This window comes from Miscanthus floridulus, chromosome 8, assembly GCF_019320115.1.
Source record: "Miscanthus floridulus cultivar M001 chromosome 8, ASM1932011v1, whole genome shotgun sequence".
Taxonomy (NCBI): domain Eukaryota; kingdom Viridiplantae; phylum Streptophyta; class Magnoliopsida; order Poales; family Poaceae; genus Miscanthus; species Miscanthus floridulus.
This window is the reverse complement of record NC_089587.1, coordinates 92,301,045-92,319,509: the sequence shown is the minus strand read 5'-3', so window position 1 is coordinate 92,319,509 and position 18,465 is coordinate 92,301,045. Positions and strand designations below refer to the sequence as shown.

Below are 18,465 nucleotides of genomic sequence, written 5' to 3'. Positions count from 1 at the left end.
TCGAGCCTCTGCATGGAGCAAGAGGGCGATCAGGAGTTTCCCTGTCTTTTTTGTGCGGCCCTCACACATCCTTTTCATTTAGAAGGAGGGGTGGAGGACGTCGGGCTACCCTCGGTGGGCGCAAGCAGTGACACCTCCGGTGAGCTGTTATCGGGTAAGTCCGAGTGGAGGCCCATGCCCATTCGATAGGGGTCAGTTAGCAGTCTAGGGACACACTCCAAAAAGTACTAGAGGGCTTCTCTAGTGGGTCCCAGGGCCATTCGATTGGCCCTGGGGGCTCGGTGCCTCCCTACGGTAGGATCCCATTCAGAGACCTCCCTACCAGTCTCGGACATGACTTAGGGCATCCCAGGCAATTGCTTGCTTGGGCCTCGGCCATGTACGGGCTCGCCCATAGTCATCCCTAACTCTATTTGTCCTGGGGCGGCTGTCGAAACCTTAGGGGGCCCAGCCTTCGAACCCTGGACCGTAACGGGCTTGGTGCCCCTTGTCGCATTTTGCCGAGCCCCCGAGTGTGAGTTCGGGTTGCTTGTCTTCGTCCTAGGTGTAGGATGAGCCCCTGAGCCTCCACATAGAGTGAGAGGGTGGTCAGGAGTTCCCCTAGCTTTTTGTGCGACCCTCGCACATCCTTTTCGTTCAGAAGGAGGGGTTGTTTGCCAAGCCCTCGGGTGTGAGCCTAGGTCGCTGGGTCTCGGCATGATTGCAGGAAGAGCCCCTGAGCCTCTGCACAGAGCGAGAGGGCGATTAGGAGTTCCCCTAGCTTTTTGTGCGACCCTCACGCATCCTTTCATTCGGAAGGAGGGTTTTTTGCCGAGCCCTCGGGTGCGAGCCTGGGTCGCTAGGTCTCAGCATGGTTGCAGGAAGAGCCCTTGAGCCTCTACACAAAGCGATAGGGTGATTAGGAGTTCCCCTAGCTTTTTGTGCGACCCTCGCGCATCCTTTTCATTTAGAAGGAGGGGTTGTTTGTCGAGCCCTTAGGTGCGAGCCTAGGTCGCTGGGTCTCGGCATGGTTGTAGGAAAAGCCCCCGAGCCTCTGCATGGAGTGAGAGGGCGATCAGGAGTTCCCCTGGCTTTTTGTGTGACCCTCGTGCATCCTTTTCATTCAGACGGAGGGGTTGTTTGCCGAGCCCTCGGGTGAGAGCCTGGGTCGCTGGGTCTCGGCATGGTTGCAGGAAAAGCCCCCGAGCCTCTACACGGAGCGAGAGGGCGATCAGGAGTTCCCCTGGCTTTTTGTGCGACCCTCGCGCATTCTTTTAGTTCGGAAGGAGGGGTGGAATATGCCAGGCTACCCTCGGTGGGCGCGAGCGGTGACATCTCCGGTGAGCTGTTATCGGGTAAGTTCGAGTGGAGGCCCGTGCCCCATTCGATAGGGGTCGGCTAGCGGTCTAGAGACACACTCCAAAAGTACCAGAGGGCTTCTCTAGTGGGTCCTAGGGCCGTTCAATTAGCCCCGGGGGCACGACGCCTCCCTACGGTGGGATCCCATTCGGAGACCTTCCTGCCGGTCTCGGACATGACTTAGGGCATCCCGAGCGATCGCTTGCTCAGGCCTCGGCCATGTACGGGCTCGCCCATAGTTGTCCCTGACTCTATTGTCTTGGGGCAGCTATCGAGACCCTCGGGGGCCCAGCCTTCGAACCCCTGGACCATAATGGGCTCGGTGCCCAGTTCCCTCGTCTGAAAGGAATCGGGTGGGGGATATTCCCCTCCCATCGGCTGACAACAGCAGGTGTGCCTTTTGAGGCGGTTTTCTTGGGGAGGCGGAACGGTGCCTGCCGCTGCCACGGTCGGATGCAACGCGGTGTCAATGGATGGGACATAACTGTGCATGCAATTAATAAGGAAAAGGTGGGCGTGTGGGCGGTAAAATCAGATCTGGATCAACTGTATCAGATTTGAGGGAAACTTCCCCAATTTCGTCACCCATCCGTTTCACCCCCTTCCTACATAAATACATAATGAGCCTCGCCCCTCTCCTCCGAACCTTGCCTGCATTTGCCTTTGCTGCCCTCGAGCCATTGCTAGGAACAAAGAGCATCGGGGAGAAGAAGGGAGAAGGGAGAGAGAGCGAGAGAGGCAGAGCGAGGTTTACCGCCGTAGCCGCACTCTCCACCGTGCAATGGCCGGTGGCCCTATTATCCTCCAGGCAGATCCTTGGGGTCCGTCCGATGTGACCGTGGAGACACTGCAGTCGCTTGTCGATGATAGCCTCCTCCACCTGGTTATCGACCCCAACAGGCCAGAGTGGATTGCTCCGGGGGGCGAGCCAGAGCCGAGGCCACGCGATGGCTACATCATGAGCTTCGTGTCCTTCCACGAGCGTGGTCTTGGCCTACCGGCAGACCGGTTCATGTGGGCGCTCCCGTACTACTACGGCGTGGAGCTTCACAACTTCAACCCAACTCCATCGCGTAGGCAGCCATCTTCGTCGCCGTCTGTGAGGGGTACTTGGGCATCGCCCCCCATTGGGAGCTATGGCTCCACCTCTTCCGGGCGAGGCATACCACCAAGCCAACGGGCACAACGGGCACAAGGAAGGCGATGAGGGCCGGCGGTTGCACTATCCAAGTGCGCCAAGACTGGTAGCACCTTTACATCCCGACCCAGCTCGCAACATCCAATCGCCGCTGGTATACCAGCTGGTTCTACCTCCGCAACGACGACGGTGGACTTCCCCCCTACACCAGGCGGATCGTGGAGAGCTAGCCGGAGAAGTAGAGGTACGGCATCCCACTAGTCGACTAGCCCAAGCTATAGCCGCTCCTAGAGGGGCTGGAGAGGCTACACACCACAGCCTTACGGTGGCTGTGGTCGTGGTGGCCTTCCACCGCTGGAGGGTGCTGCCGCTGATGGCCCGGTAGCGGTGCCTGTTCGACATGTCACCAGATGAGCCAATCGAGGGCATCCGGATGTCCGCTGTCACCCTCTCTGATGAGGAGGTTCTATGTCAGGTGAGAGAGATGGTGGAGGGATGGCTGAGGGTGGTCTGACCCCATTCGCGATGCGCCCATCGCGGGGGTACCTGTCTCTGGTAAGGCATGCGCCGTTGTGGCCCCCAAGGCCTCCTCGTTCCTCACTGTTTCCTGTTCCCTTATTTGTGTTCGCCATTCCTATAGGGGATGAGGGACATACGAGCCTCCCCGCCGCCCATTCCTGAGGACATAGAGCGGTGGGCGGTGAACCAGGCATACGTCGAGGCGCAGAAGAAGCAGAAGGACACCAAGGAGGCAAAGCGTAAGATGAAGATCCTTGAGCACAAGGAGCTAGAGAAGCGCCGCCAGCAGCAGAGGCAGGATGGTCTTCTAGTGGAGGCATCTCCGTCGTCGTCACTATCGACGGATTCTTTGGGCGAAGATGATGAGAGCGAGGTGGGGCAGGGTCCCCTAGACCATCTCCCTGACATCAGGGCGTCAGCGAGCAGCCTGTCGTTCCCAAGAGGAGGAGGGGAGGGAGCCTCGGGGCCAGCGACCACCCGCCCTGAGGCCGAGGCTGACACACCCGAGGCACGGGCGTTAGGGAAGCGCGCCGTCAGCTCGGTGGGCTCGACGGCAGAGGTGGAGCAGGCGGCGGGGGGGGGGGGGGGGGGGGGGGGGGTGATGCAACTACCCCCGCAGAGGGTCGAGGGGGCACCAGCGTTTGGTGAGGGCCGGCTAGCACCGGCAGACATAGAGGTCGTGCCACCACTGCCACCACCACCGTTGTAGAGGAGGGACGCAGTGCCAAAGCAGTTGTGTCCCCGTTCGAGGTGAGTGCTTTTTCGGTAGCATCTCCCATTCGTTCCTTGGTCGTATGCTGACCTTGTCAGAGTTTTGCTTTCAGCCAGATGTGTTAGGCGGAAGTGCCCGCCTTGGTGCCGCGTAAGACACTCAAGGTGAGCACCAGCTCCACCGCCTAATGGGTGGTGGAGGCGCAAGCCGCCATACAATGTGGCACGGCAACAGCGAGGACCGACCTAAAGGAGCCGGTCACCCAGGGAGAGGCTACGGAGGCTGCCATGAGGCAAGTGGGGGAGGAGGAGCCTATGCCCCATGGGGCCAAGGCTTGCAAGTCAGATGGGGCCGAGGCGCCCTCAGTTGCCGAGGCCACCGAGGGTGAGGCCGAGGCCCCTCGGACTTCCGAGGCCGAGGCAATGGAGACCGGGGCGCCTAGGACTACCAAGGCTAAAGCGGCGGGGACCGAAGCCCACGAGACCACCGAGGCTGGGGTGGTGGGGGTCGGCATGAGCGCGGCGAAGCCAGCGGCCTTTGAAGTGGAGACGGAGGCGGGGCAAGCCTCAATACCTCCGCCGGCCCAAGGCCCGCCGCCGTTGCAGGAGAGCGCTCGGGAAGTGGAGGTCCATTCGATCTCCTCGGATGATACTTCTAGGGGGAAGGAGGTGGCAGATGCCAAGGCGGCCTGTGCTGTGGAGCAGCTGGCTCCGACCTCTGGCGAGGGAAGCTCGGCCCTCATGCGGGTACAACCCGAGCCCCGTGGGTGGGATCACCCACGTGTCTTGTGGCGGAACAGGGCCGACCCTGAGGGGGAGCCTCTATTTGCCCTCGAGGATGCGGCTGACAGGGGCATTGGGACACCTTTGAGCTATACCACCGTCTGGTGGAGCGGTCGCTGCGGATAGCGCTATCCGTCATGGCTAACGATTTGCCCGGGGTCGCCTAGGTACGCGCCTTCTTTTTTCGTGCGGTGTCGTCTTTTTCCCGAGTTTTCTCACAGCGCTTGATGTCCGTTCTACTAATCAGGAGCTCGAGGCCTGGTCCCTTAGGAAGTCGTTGTTCCTTCGATGGGAGAGGGATGTCTAGGACCAGCTTCGGCAGTAGAAGGACCTGCTCTCCAATGCCAATGAGCTTCTGTCAGCGTGGAGCACAGAGGTGGAGGACCTCCATCTCTGCTGTGCTGATATGAAGGTCGAGGCAGCCACGGCTTGGGAGCAGGCCACCCCTTTGGCAGCGCAGATCAAGGAGTTGGAGGAGGAGTTGACCTGGGTGGCCAGTGATCGGGACACCTTCAGGTCCTAGGCTGAAGAAGCGACGACCTCTACCAAGGCCCTCGCTGGGCAGCTAGGGACGGAGCAGGGTGTGCACCTACTAATGAAGGGTGCCCTGGCAGAGGCCCTTAAGGTGGCCAAGGCCTCCTGTACCGAGGCTCTGGTCTGGAAAGGAAAGGCTGAGGGTGAGTCCTATTCTCCTTGTTTTATTTGTTTTTCTTGTGTTCGACCCCTAACTCCCTGACGTGATGCAGGACTAGAGAGGGAGGCTTCTAGGGCAGCCAAGGCCTCTCGGGTCGAGGTTCAGCACTAGAAGGAGAAAGCTAAGGCCTCCGTGGTCGAGGTCTAGCATTGGAAAGAGAAAGCCGAGGGTGAGTCCTGTAGGGCCCTGCCCCTATTTGGCTCATTTTCTTTTGCGCTTAACCCTGTCCTGCTTGTTTTGGTGCAGGGTTGGAGAAGGAGGTCTCTCGGATAGCTAAGGCCTCTGTCGCAGTGCAGGCGGTGCTCGAGGCTGAGATTGGGGAGCACAACGCATTGCAGAGCGCTGCCCGTACCATCTGCGAGGCCCTAGAGTTTGAGGGGGTCGAGTCGGGCAGCTCCCTTAGGAGCCGCTTGACCGCGTTGAGCGGCCAAGCGCACGAGCGACTCCGGGGGGGGGGCATTACACATGGGCATCAAGCGTGCCCTGGCCGTCGTCGCCTCGCACTAGGCCAGCGTTGACCTTGAGGCCATCAGTGACGGCTATGTCCTTGCTGAGGACGACGAGGAGGCCGATGAGGAGGTCACGAAGCTAATGGAGGCGGCTGAGGGCCTCGACACGGCGCTGGCAAAGCTGTTCAAAGAGGAGGTGGTTCCTCCCATGTCGCCTGCCAACGCTGGAGACCCTGAGCCTTGACCTAGGCCAAAGGGGCCGTGTAAATAAATTAGGATTATTATTGTACTATAACGCTTGTGGCTATCGAGGCCTTTTCTAAAGCACTTGTGTCTACGCTTCTTAATCATTTTTTATTGTATTTCCAAGCCTCTGCTCTCTATCTCGTCTCTGAACATATCTCTTGCAAAAAGCTTCCTCAGAGCCTAAGCTGCCCCTCGGGCAAAAGGTGGTGAGGGAGTGCCGTAGCCCAGAGGCGTAGGCCATCTCGCGACTCGGCCAGCCTTTTTGCCTTGAGACAGACTTTCGGTCTTTAGGTCTTTTACAATCAATTTGTCAGAGCATGCTAGAGAGTTTGGCATAGAAATTTTTTCGAAAAAATGACTAAAAATGGTGCGTGGGACTTAGGGGGGAGTCCCCCCTTCTAGCCCCCGAGGGAGGCTCGGTTCTGCAGAGGCAGAGCCGTGTCTCGTTCGAGCCCCGCAGTGGGCACCTCTGTAGAGGTAGAGCCGAGTCTCCCTTGTGGTGTTATCATAAAGCTGAGGCCCACGATGGGCTCGGGGGGTTTCTCAAAAATTAGAACAATTAAAGAACACTTCTTTATTGTATTTCGAGAAACAATGTATACAATGCTTGGAAATTTAAGGGTAAAAGCGACGTAGCTGTTCTATGTTCCAAGCGTTGGTGAGGATTTTGCCCTTTTTGTTGGCTATCTTGTAGGTCCCGGGCTTTAGCACTTGGGCGACGATGTATGGCCCTTCCCATGGTAGGGTCAGCTTGTGGTGGCCCTTGTTGTTCTGCCTCAGTCTCAGCACTAGGTCACCCACCTTTAGGTCTCGGCTTCGAATGTGCCGAGCTTGATAGCGTCGTAGGGCTTGCTAGTATTTGGCCGAATGTAATAGCGCAATGTCTCAGGCTTCCTCTAGTTGGTCGAGGGTGTCCTCGCGGGTAGTGCGGTTGCTTTGCTCGTTGTCGCCCGATGTGCTCGCCAAAGACTTGGGTCATGCACCGCTGGTATGTGGCCCCTACGTTTTTGAGGCCGAATGGCATAGTCACATAGCAGTACATGCCGAATAGGGTGATGAAAGAAGTCACAAGCTGGTCGGATTCTTTCATCTTGATTTGATGGTAACCAGACTACCCATCAAGGAAAGATAGAGTTTCACATCCCGCAGTGGAGTCAATGATTTGGTCGATTTGAGGTAATGGGAATGGGACTTTTGGACATGCTTTATTCAAACCGGTGTAGTCTACACACATTCTCCACTTCCCATTTTTCTTCTTAACTAATACAGGATTAGCTAACCACTCTGGATGGGACACTTCCTTGATGAATCCAGCCGCTAAAAGCTTCTGCACCTCCTCGCCGATGGCCTACGCTTTTCCTCGTCGAATTGGCGCAGGCGCTATTTTACCAGTCTGGAGCCGGCCCGGATGTCCAAGGCATGCTCAGCGACCTCCCTTGGTATGCCCGGCATGTCTGAGGGACTCCACGCGAATACATCAGCATTCACGCGGAGAAAGTCGACGATCATGGCTTCCTATTTGATGTCAAGGGTGGCGCTGATCCTCAGTGCCCGGTCGTTAGGGCAGATGGGGTCGACCGGGATGAGCTTGATGGCTTCCGTGAGCTCGAAAGTCCCGACATGATGCTTGGAGTCAAGCGCCTTGCTACCAAGCCGATCAAGGTTGATAATGAGGGTCTCGGCCTCCACGAGAGCCTCAGCGTACTCGATGCATTCGACATCGCAGTCGTATGCATGCTCGTATGTGGACTCGATAGAGATGATGCCGTTGGGGCCCAGCATCTTGAGCTTGAGGTAGGTGTAGTTGGCGACCACCATGAACTTGGCGTAGCATGGCCGCCCCAGGATGGCGTGGTAGGTTCCCTTGAACCCAACCACCTTGAAGGTGAGGACCTCCTTTTGGTAGTTGGAGGGAGTACCGAAGCAGACGGGTAGGTCAATGCGCCCGAGGGGCCACATGTGTTTCCCTGGCACAATGCCATGGAAAGGCACAGCGTCACCCCAAAGCTGCGACTGGTCGAGCTCCAAGAGCTCTAGGGTGTTGGCGTAGTGGATGTTGAGGCCACTGCCTCCGTCCATCAATACCTTAGTGAGCCAGGTGTTGCCAATGATGGGGTCGATGACAAGTGGGTACTGCCCGGGGTTCGGGACATAATCGGGGTGGTCATCCTGATCAAAGGTGATCGCCTCCTGAGATCAGTTGAGGTACCGGGGAGCGGCCACCTTCACCGAGAAGACCTCCCAGCGCTCCCTCTTTCGCTAGCGTGCTGTGAGGCATGCTAAAGGCCCACCGAAGATCATGAAGGCGTTGTGTACCTTGTGGAACCCATCGTCCTTGTCATCATCCTTGTCGCCCGCGCTCCTCTTCTTGGCATCATCGTTGGGGAGCCCAAACTTGGTGTAGTAATGCTGGAGCATGGTGCACTCCTCGAGGGTGTGCTTCATCGGGCCCTGGTGGTAAGGGTAGGGTTTCTTAAGCATATCATCGAAGAGCCCAGGGCCTCTGGGCCTCGAGGATTCTTGCGCTCTTTGGTCGTGACTAGGCTAGCCTCGATGACTTCTTGCTTCCCCTGGCGACCCTTTTTTTCTTAGGGAGGTGGGGAGCCGAGACCTCAGGGACCTTGTCCCTCCGCTTCCCCTTGGCTTCATTATTGGGGAAGATGGCTCCGACAGCTTCTTCACCCGAGGCAAAGTTGGTGGCGATGTTGAGGAGCGTGGCCACCGAGGTCGGCATGTTTTGGCCTAACTCTCAGTCCAGGTCTCGGCAGGTGGTGCCAGAGAGGAAAGCCTAGACAATTTCTGAGTTGTCGACGCTGGGCAACTCGGTGCATTGCTTGGAGAAGCATCGAATGAAGTCTTGGTGAGACTCGTCCGGCCTCTGACGACAACTCTTGAGGTCCCAAGAGTTCCTGGCTAGCGCAATTGAAGATAGGGGGTTGCCCGCCCCCTTTGTCGTTGTTGATGCGGCGATTGACGTCGCGAGCCCTTTGCTGGGCTGCTCCACCCTTACCATGACCCTGCTACTCTTGCTCGAGAGTGTCTCAGAGCTGCTGTAGCAGGAGTCGGTCTTGCTTGACCTTAGCCTGAAGCTCACGGAGCTGCTCCAAGTCAAGGCGTCAAAGCTCCTTGGGGTTCCCATTCTGCGCTGCCGGTGGCATGATGTGTGGAGGTGTGGCATCGCCTGCCCCCTAGCAAAGCGGGGAATGGTTGCCTGCCCCCTCGTCCTCATCACTCGCCCTTAGCATCCCGAGCCTGATGTGAAAACACTCATGAGTGGGGGCGTAAGTGTCTTCGTTGTTGGAGTTGGAGTAACCAAAGCAGTAGTCGCTCATGGCCAAGAAGTGGCGCATAGCTTCAGGGTCATGAAGCCTAGAAAAGTCTGCTCCAGCCCACGTCTCGTCCTCATCCGATGAGTCGGCGTGGGTATGGGTCGAGGTTGTGGAGTCGAGGTTGAGGGCGAAGCGTTGGTGGTATCCTGAGGGCTCCACATGTGCGGAAGAGTAGGCAGAAGCATAGGCGACAGCGGTATTGCCAAACCCGAAAGGGTACGGGGATGTTGTCATTGCCGGGCTTTGCTCTGCCAAAGTCGGCTCCTCAGGAGGTGGCGGGGCAGAGCTTGATGACGAGGCGTCGCCGCACACCACCGGCCTTCTTCCCTTGCCCAGGCTTAAGTTGGACAGGTCCCCAACCAGGGACTCTATACCAATAGCCGGGCATGGGGTACCGGCAGAGCGTGGTGCGTCGCCCTGAGCTTGCGCGGTGTCGGGGTGGTCCCGCTCGCACTATGCCTGGCGAGCACGATGAGAGCAATGGCCCGGGCGCCGCCTGCGCCTAGGCTACTGGTGCGTGGTGTCGTTCTCGATCGGTGGGGCTCTGGGTGTGAGGAGTACCATATCGTACTCACATCCTAGAGACATGAACTCTAGGCTCCCGAACCAGATCACCGTGCCAAGACGTAGTGGTCGTACGAGGTCTGCCATCCAAAACTTGTTGGGATGACGAAGCTGACACGCAGTAGAGGCCCCTACCTATCGCGCCAACTACCGGTGTTTTGGACCGGCGGGCCCTCAACCAATTAGTGAAAATGTACTGCGTGCTCCTAATCCCGGATGGTGATGCAAAGAGACACAAGGTTTATACTGGTTTAGGCGATAGGTGCCCTACGTCTAGTCTGAGAGATCGATCTTTTATTCTTTGCACCGAAGTGCTTGTAGTAGGGGGTTACAAGCAGGGTGAGAGAGAGAGCTAGTCCTAGGTCTCTGCGTGGAGCAGTGTGAATTGCTTGAGATGTTGATCTCTTACGGTGAGGAAGGGAATGTGTGTGTGTTCGTCTACCTCGTATGTCCTCATCTGTCTATGCCTGTCTCTTTAGAAACAGCCCCGGTCTCCCCCCTTTTATAGTTGAAGGGGGGACAGGGGTGATACATGTGTTTGCTATGTGGCGTCCTGTGAGCGGAGGTGGTGTTTCCGAGCCCTGTAGCTTGTCGTTGTGGCAGCATGGTCGATGGAGCGGTCTTTGTCCTTGATGCACTGGAGCGACGCGCTGGTCAGGCCCAATCCTATGTGACGTGGGAGCTCCAATGATAGCTTGATGCAAGGCATGGCGGACGACGTGCTGGTTGCTGTGTGTTGACAGCGTAAAGAGCCGAGGCTCAGTTGATGTCGAGGCTGAGCCATCGTAGGGGGCTCGGTGGGCACGAATCCCAAGGCTACCGAGACCCTAAAGTGGATTGCCGAGGCACAGAGGGAGCAGTTGGTCCTATACACTAATTCTAAGGCTGTAGTGACTCAGACGTGACTCCCCACGCCGTGTTGTTCTTGGAGCAGGGGTTAGGTAGCACAGTGCAGTGCGGGCATCAGTTGTGGGCACAGTACCGAGTACAGCGGCCGATAACCCCTGCCCCATCCCGTCCTAGGCGGCGTGGTGTTGATGCGACTTCTCATCTCGTCGGCCGCTCTGCTGTGCCAAGCCGTTGTTCGGCTGATGTCATAGGAGTGGTTGGTCACATTAATTGGACGTGACGTTCTGTCAGGGAGATCGGTCGAGGCGGAGGCGATGGGGTTGTTGCCGAGCCGGCCTCGAGCGAGGCGGAGAATCGGCACCTCGTCTGAGGCTTTATGCGTGGGGCCTCGAGCGAGACGGAGAATCGGTTCCCCATCCGAGGCCTTACGTGCGAGGCCTCAAGCGAGATGGAGAATCGGTTCCCCATCCGAGGCCTTACGTGCAAGGCCTCGAGCGAGGCAGAGAATCGGTACTCCATCCGAGGCCTTACGGTTGGGGCCTCGGACGAGTCGGAGAACTGTTTGAGGTGGGCCAGGCGGTCCAACTGAGCCTCAGCCAAGGTGGGGGTTAGCCGGTGGTTGTCTCTTGGCTTTGACTTTGATAGGGTGTAAGTGATTTTTTCGGCTTTTGCTTAGGGGACCTCTTTTTGTGGTACCCGACATGTAGCATTGCAAAATTTGAACTTCTATGTATGGACCTGCTGCCCTCGTCTTCTATGCCTGCTAGCCTTATGACCAGGGTCTTTGCAAATGGAGCAAAGATTCCTACCACGGCTCTCATTGAAGTCTCCCCCTCTGTACATGTCTTTGTTGTACCCTCTCATAGCGTCCATATCCCCCTTGAGTCACTTCTTCTTCCTCCTACCCTTCCCTACCTTCATTAGATCTAGATGCGGCACATAGTCATAACCATTATAAGGTGGCCACTATGTCGGGTCAAGGTATAGCATGAAGCTCATCTCCCAAATACTAATGGTGTTCGAATGGAGATACAAGGGTGACATATATGGTAGATCCTCATAGTTGTACCCACGAACCCTGTAGGCCGTGATCACATGAGAGCAAGGGGCATGCATGATCTGAGAGATGTTGCAATTGCACTCTACCTTTTCAAGATCAACTCGATATTTTTGTCCACCATAATGTTCGCCGTTTAAGCTTATGCCACCCTTGCCCCGTACACTAAAGATATGGCGGCAGGGTCCATACGGCCCGGCGGTGTGCTGCTTGGCCAATTCCTCGGCCTTCTTCAAATGTTCTGCTCCGGCCTTTCCAAAATGCCCTTGCTCAGCTATATTCCTCTATGCAAGTTCGTACCTCTTAACAAAATATTTGTTGCACTTATGAAAGGAGAACTCAACAATTCTAGACACAGGCAATGATCAAACTCTAGAGAATACATGGTTGAAGGACTCCAAGGAGTTAGTGGTCATGATGCCATACCTGAAACCCTCCCTCATCATATGCTAACACCCACTGAGCCTTCTGTTCCATCTGCGCCTCTAACCAAGCCTTTCCTGCTTCATTTACCATCTTGTCTAGTTCTCTCTTTGTCTCCTTAAACTGGTGCTATGTACGTACACAACATAGAGCCTTTACCTTGTCACATACCTCCTGCTTCCTCTGACGCCGCCAGAAATTAGCGGCAAAGTGTCTCATGCACCATCTATGCACTAGAGGTGGGAACCCATCTATATGCTCAGCTATAGCATTAAGAAGCCCTAGGTGACGGTTCGAGATCAAACATATAGTGTGATATGGGCCAAGCACTTGTACACGTACAAGCCGCATGAACCATGACCATAATTCATTGTTCTCTCCCTCTGCCAAAGCAAATGCCATGGGTACTATCTGGTCCTTAGGATCAACAGCAGCAGCCATCATCAAGGTGCCCCTGTACTTTCATGTCAGGAAAGTGCCATCAATAAGTACGACTGGCCGACAAAACTAGAATGCATGTTCCGTTTGCGCGAACGACCAGAACACACGATAGAGGACATGCCTCAACAGGTCCCAAAAACACATCCCTCCGGTGTCCACAAACCATTTCAAGCCAGGGTTATAGTAATGCATTGCACATAAGATGTGGGGCACCCTATTGTACGCTTCCTCTCAACTACCCCAATGAATCGCCATGGCAATTTGCTTAGCACGCTAAGCCTTTCCATACTTCACATCATACTTAACGAATCTAGATATGGACTATTGTAAAGAAGACACCGAAATGTCATTATTGTCATCAACGAGCCCCAATATATGACGGGCAAGGTAACGTGTAGTGAGCTACTGATGATTTTCCTTCCCCCTATTTGTTAGGCAAGTGTGGGGTTCGACAACTTTACTTATCCTCCACTTGTCATCACTCTGTCTCTTTCGTGCATTTAACCTCCACATACAACCGTTTTTGCATATCACATGGTACCTCAACTCCTGGTCCGAATGAGTGACGTTGTACGACCTATGGTGATACATAGCATAGTCCTAAAGGAAGATCTTCATCTCTGACATTATATTGAATAGCATCCTCTTCCTAAGGGTTTCTTTCTCATGGTTATACAATGATTTCCTACACATCTGGAGACCGGTGTCATAAACTGCCATATCCATCGTGCTGACATCCCTATAGTTTGGAACATCCCTAAAAGGTATGCTCATCGACCTTAGTTGCTCAAGCTCAGTCGCTGTGTAAGGTGGTGGTGGAACATACTGCTGCGCTTCGCTAATTCTGCCCCATGAATCATAGGGGGTATCATCTACTGGCAAATCTATGACTAGTCTACCCTGAGTCTGCATAGCATGCAAAACCTCAGTTGGTACTAGTAATGGCATACCATGACAGGTACTGGCATGGCACCAACCGGTGTGGGTATAACATGTCTATCTCCCTGGTCACCATTTGAATCATCTGAATCAGTGCTAACTACATCACCGATCCTGTCCTCCTCCTATTCCTCCTCTTCCAGTTTGAACTCGTTCACATTGAAATCATTGCTTATACAGCCTACTTGACTTGAATGAAACTGCTCCTGTGTCAACTAACCGTCTAAATCCATGTTACCATGAGCTGCTCTCCCTTCGACCCCCAATTCTTGCTCATTGCCTCCAACACCGTCAATGGACGGCCCGTCCTAGACATCCTACATCCTGTACCAATTCTCCACCACCACCTCAGCTATGGGCACATTGGAACCTTGGAGCACCCTAGTGTAGCGGGACCAGTGAGCAGGGTCACGCAAGGGTATGAGGACATAGTGTGCGCTAGTCTTTCCAGTATCAAACCTCCCCTTTAGTGTAAAATCACTGCCAAACTTTGCATTTAAATGGACACAAAGGTCGTTGAAGCTAGGAGGTTCATCAAACCATTTCAATTCTTCTTCTATATCCTCAAACATACTATCTTCTCTCCTAATATTTCCTTCGTAAAAAACTCTAACACAACAATTATCTACAAAAGCATTTCAAGAAACTTTATCAATTCATCGAAATCGTCGTACGTAATGTCCATAGTAATATTAATACATATTCTAACTATAACTATACTAACTAATCTAATATTAACATCTATACAAGGCTAACTACAACAACTAATGTATAACTAGACTCACTAACTGTACTAACTAAACTAACTAACTTTACTATCTATAATAACTTACTATATTGCCTATACTAACTAAACTAACTAACTTTACTAACTATACTAATTATACTAACTTTATTTATTTTACTAACTTACTATACTAACAATGTCGATTCAATCAACAAATACACTAGGGAAGTACCTCGCGGTAGCGATGCTCGTCCTCGCAGCGGCGGCGTGCTAGATCGGGCCAGGAGGCGCGGGCGCTGGCCTCGGCGGCGGCGAGTGGACACGGGATAGAGAGAAGGGTGTGCGGCAGTTGGAAGCGGTGTACAGCGTGGCAGTGAGGACGACAGCGGTAGTCGCGGGCGCTGCAGTGAGGACGGCGGCGCGACAGTGAGGGCAGTGACGGGCGCGGTGGGCGTCCATGGCGTGGTGGGCAACTGTTGTGCGTGGCCGGAGGGGGTGGTGCACCGACGTGCGGGCACAGCGGGCGCAGTGGGTGGTCGATGTTCGTGGCACGGCGGGCGCGTGCGGGCGTGGCGGGAGTGGCGCGCCCGGCGCAACGGGCTGGCGCTGCCGGCGGCAGGCACAGCGGCGGGCACGCACGGCGGTGGCCAGGCGCGGCGGGCGCGGTAGGCACGCGGGACTAGGCCGCGGGCCTTTAGCCGGCTCTGCCGCGCCACCGATCAGGGTGCGTCACTGCCATGCCAAAATCGGTGGCGCGGCAGACCCTGCCATGTCACCGGTCAGCGCTCTCGTCGCCATGTCATCCCTCTCGCCGAGCCACCATACAATGCGAGGCACATGCGTTTCGCCGCGCCACGGAGATAGTGTTAGTTTTGAGAAAAAAATTAAAATAGTGTTAGATTTAAAATTAGTTTACAAAAAGTGTTAAAAAAATCCAACTTGACATGGTCACCAGCAAGACTAAGGGGGTGTTTGGTTTCACCTTCTAAACTTTAGTCGCTGTCCTATCAGATGTTTGGACATATGCATGTAGTAGTAAATATAGACTATTTACGAAACTAAATGCACAAATTGAGACTATTTTACGAGATGAATTTTTAAGCCTAATTAGACTATGATTTGACAATATGGTGCTACAGTAAACATACGCTAATTACAGATTAATTAGACTTAATAAATTCGTCTCGCGAATTAACGAAGGATTATATAATTTGTTTTTTTATTAGTATCCGAACACCCTTACGATACACTCATGTGACACCTCCTAGACTGTAGTTTCTTGATCCAAACACCCTCTAAAACAAAACAAGGAAGATATACATACATGCATACGTGATCGCTAAACTTGCATGTTCGGCAAGCATGGCCAATTAACTTATTTGGCCTATTAGTTGATATATGGAGGAATATTTTAGTATTGTTTGGCCGGCGAGCTGAAATAGAGAGACATCTTTTTGATGGAGATCACGTATTCACGAAGGAGGGAAAATACAAGGATTAATACATCAGTAAGGAAATTACCAAGGCAGATATCCTTCCAGACGAGGTGCAACATGGTCACGTAATTAGCCTGGCCACCTAGCATACGTGACCAGTTATTGGGCCGAACAAGTCTAGGACCTGTACGAGATTCAACCGACTTAGATTAGGTTTGTTTTGTTCGGCTGTTCTAGTCCATGTACCTAAAGTCCAGCAGCCCTATAAATATAAGGGGTCACGGTAGATTGTAAGAGATCTCACATCGATCAAACAAATCTAATCTAGTATCTTTACTTTTTTTTTTTGTTCTGGCCACTCCTTACGGGTAGGAGTATAGTAGATTTCGACGAATTTTTTAGACAACCAGGGCTGCATCGGATGACCTGACCTCCGGCTTGTTGTGAATATCCGTCACGACTTATATTGTTACTTGCAAGGCTGCAACAGATGACTGATCTCTTACGAGTCGCGGTATAAGTTAGTTATCGATCTATATTGTTATTTGTAAGGTTGTAACAAACGACTGATCTCTTACAAATCACGGTATAGATTAGTTATCGATTCGTATCAACTTTTACAAGGCTGCAACAGACGACTGATCTCTGGTAAACATTGGTATTAATCAAAGTTATCAATATTGTGTTAGATAGTTCGTTGTTTAATACAATATCACCAATTGCAAGATCTAGATTGAGATTCGTTGGTCCTATCTGTTTTGATCTATCGTCTGTTAATTACTATAACAGTTGAATTCAATCCCTGACGTTAGATCCTGTTTCAATGACCAATCTATCTCGGTCCTGATCGTACATGACGGGTGTTTGAAGTCGTGTTCCATTAGGAGATAGATCCATTGATCGTCAGTATCCGGTATGACTCCGCTATCAATGCTGTATTAGACGACTCGATCTGTTGATAGTGTGTCAGATCGAACATTGGTGGTTAGTAGATCTATCTGTTATGAAGAGCATGGCGTCTATCACTCATTATGACTCCATCGGTTATTTAGCCGATAGCCTGATCTCTAACGCGTACGACATGCTTTCATGATTCTTTTGCGACGTAAGTAGATCTATCGATTGTTGGTCTCTGATCTAGGGTCCTACCTTCAATGCTGCATCAGACGACTTGACCTGTTGGCGGTACAATAGATTGAGTCCAGTCGTTTGTAGATTTATTTGTATCCAACGGATGAGTGATTGTATGGCGTACAACACGATCACTGGAATCGACTGTTCTAGCCGATAGCCCGCTTTGTTGAGGATGTACTAGCTGTTTACATGTTTTTACTTGTTCTTGTCCTGGTTAAAAGCTAGTATGTCTCTCACATGTATGCTTACACATCTACCCTTACATCCTTCGCATGTTTTCATGATCATCGGCTAAGTTAGATGTATGTAACTAAGTAAATAATAATTGTCGATATGCCTGTTTTGTTTACATTAAATCATGAACATGTCGGATCTAGTCGATAGCCTTATTGTGCTGGCCACTTGGTCGTATATTTGGAACTGTCTGGACAAACATCGGCACATTCCACCTTAAATTACTGATCAACTTTTATCTTCTTGTCAATTGCATGATCAAATTGACTGGCACGCCCTCGGTCACGACCATCCGGTCCGGTGCCCTACCTTTTAAGCCCGGAGGGAGCTCGGGATCTACTCCGTGCGGTTTCTCTTGGCTTGCTCACGTGTCAACGACTCCACGTCACCTTTTGCCATCGACAAGGATCTCTACTGTTTCAATTGTTTGGGCCTAGGACACATTAGGAAGGAGTGCACCCGATCGGTCAGGTGCAATCGCTGCTACAATTACGGTCACACTTCCTCTTTTTGTCTCTCTAAATTTCGTGCATAACGGCGTTACCGGGCTGTTCCCCGTTCCGAAGGCGAAGGGCCGCGCAAGGAGCATTTATACACCGCTGATCCTACCACGGGCTGCTACACACTCTGCAATGAAGACTTGGCGATTGTGAGGATGCAGCCGCCGGTGCACAAGGATGACTTTGGTGAACTGAAGACTGCGCTCAGAACCTTCTTCCATGATATCCACCAGGTTCGCACTGCTGAAATTCAACCTTGTGCCCTCCGTGATGCTTACGTCAGATTCAATAGTGCTCTGGATAGAGAAAGATTTATTGGTCTAGTCTTTCGTTTTGGAAACTATGCCATGTCAGTGATTAAACATGATGAAGCTGAGAATGCACGTAGCTTTGATCTGGATAGAGAGGCTTGGGTTTTGTTGGTTGGGTTTCCAGAAGATCTTAAGGACTCGGTTGGCATAGCTAAGGCTGTTTCTGGTTTTGGCATTTTGGTACACTGGCATGAACTTCACATCCTTGCTAGAGTAGTTGCAAAAGTTTACCTGAATGATGATTCTAAAATCCCTGATTCAGTGAAAGTGAATGCTGTGCTTCCTCAGAAGGGCAGATCTTGGACTGTTCGTTGTTTTATTTTGAAAAGGCAGAGTGTTACTGAGTTGCAGGATGAAGAAGCCTTTGTCACAACTGGGCCTTGGCCCCCTTAGCCTCCTCAGCCTTCTCATTGGATGGGGCCAGTTCCCCCCGCAGATTCAGATGCTACTCCTGTTGGATCAAACAATGGATTAGCTATGCATGTTGATGGCGGAGGCCCAACTAATCGCTGGCAGCAGCACCTGGCCCCCCAAGGTGAGTTTGTTAATCAGCCTGCCCCAACCGTGGCTGGACAATTTGTTGCAAGAGTTGTCCTGGAAGCTGCAGAGAATGTTGGTACTAAAGCTGCACATACAGTTGAGA

At 53.0% G+C, this 18,465-nt stretch overlaps 1 protein-coding gene across 1 annotated transcript; it reads left to right on the top strand.

Annotated features, from left to right (window-relative positions):
* The first annotated feature begins 3,994 nt into the window (after positions 1-3,994).
* On the top strand, positions 3,995-4,615 carry LOC136469587 (uncharacterized). Its single transcript, XM_066467719.1, has one exon. It carries the CDS (start codon positions 3,995-3,997, stop codon positions 4,613-4,615), a length of 621 nt encoding a protein of 206 aa, XP_066323816.1.
* Positions 4,616-18,465: the final 13,850 nt, after the last annotated feature.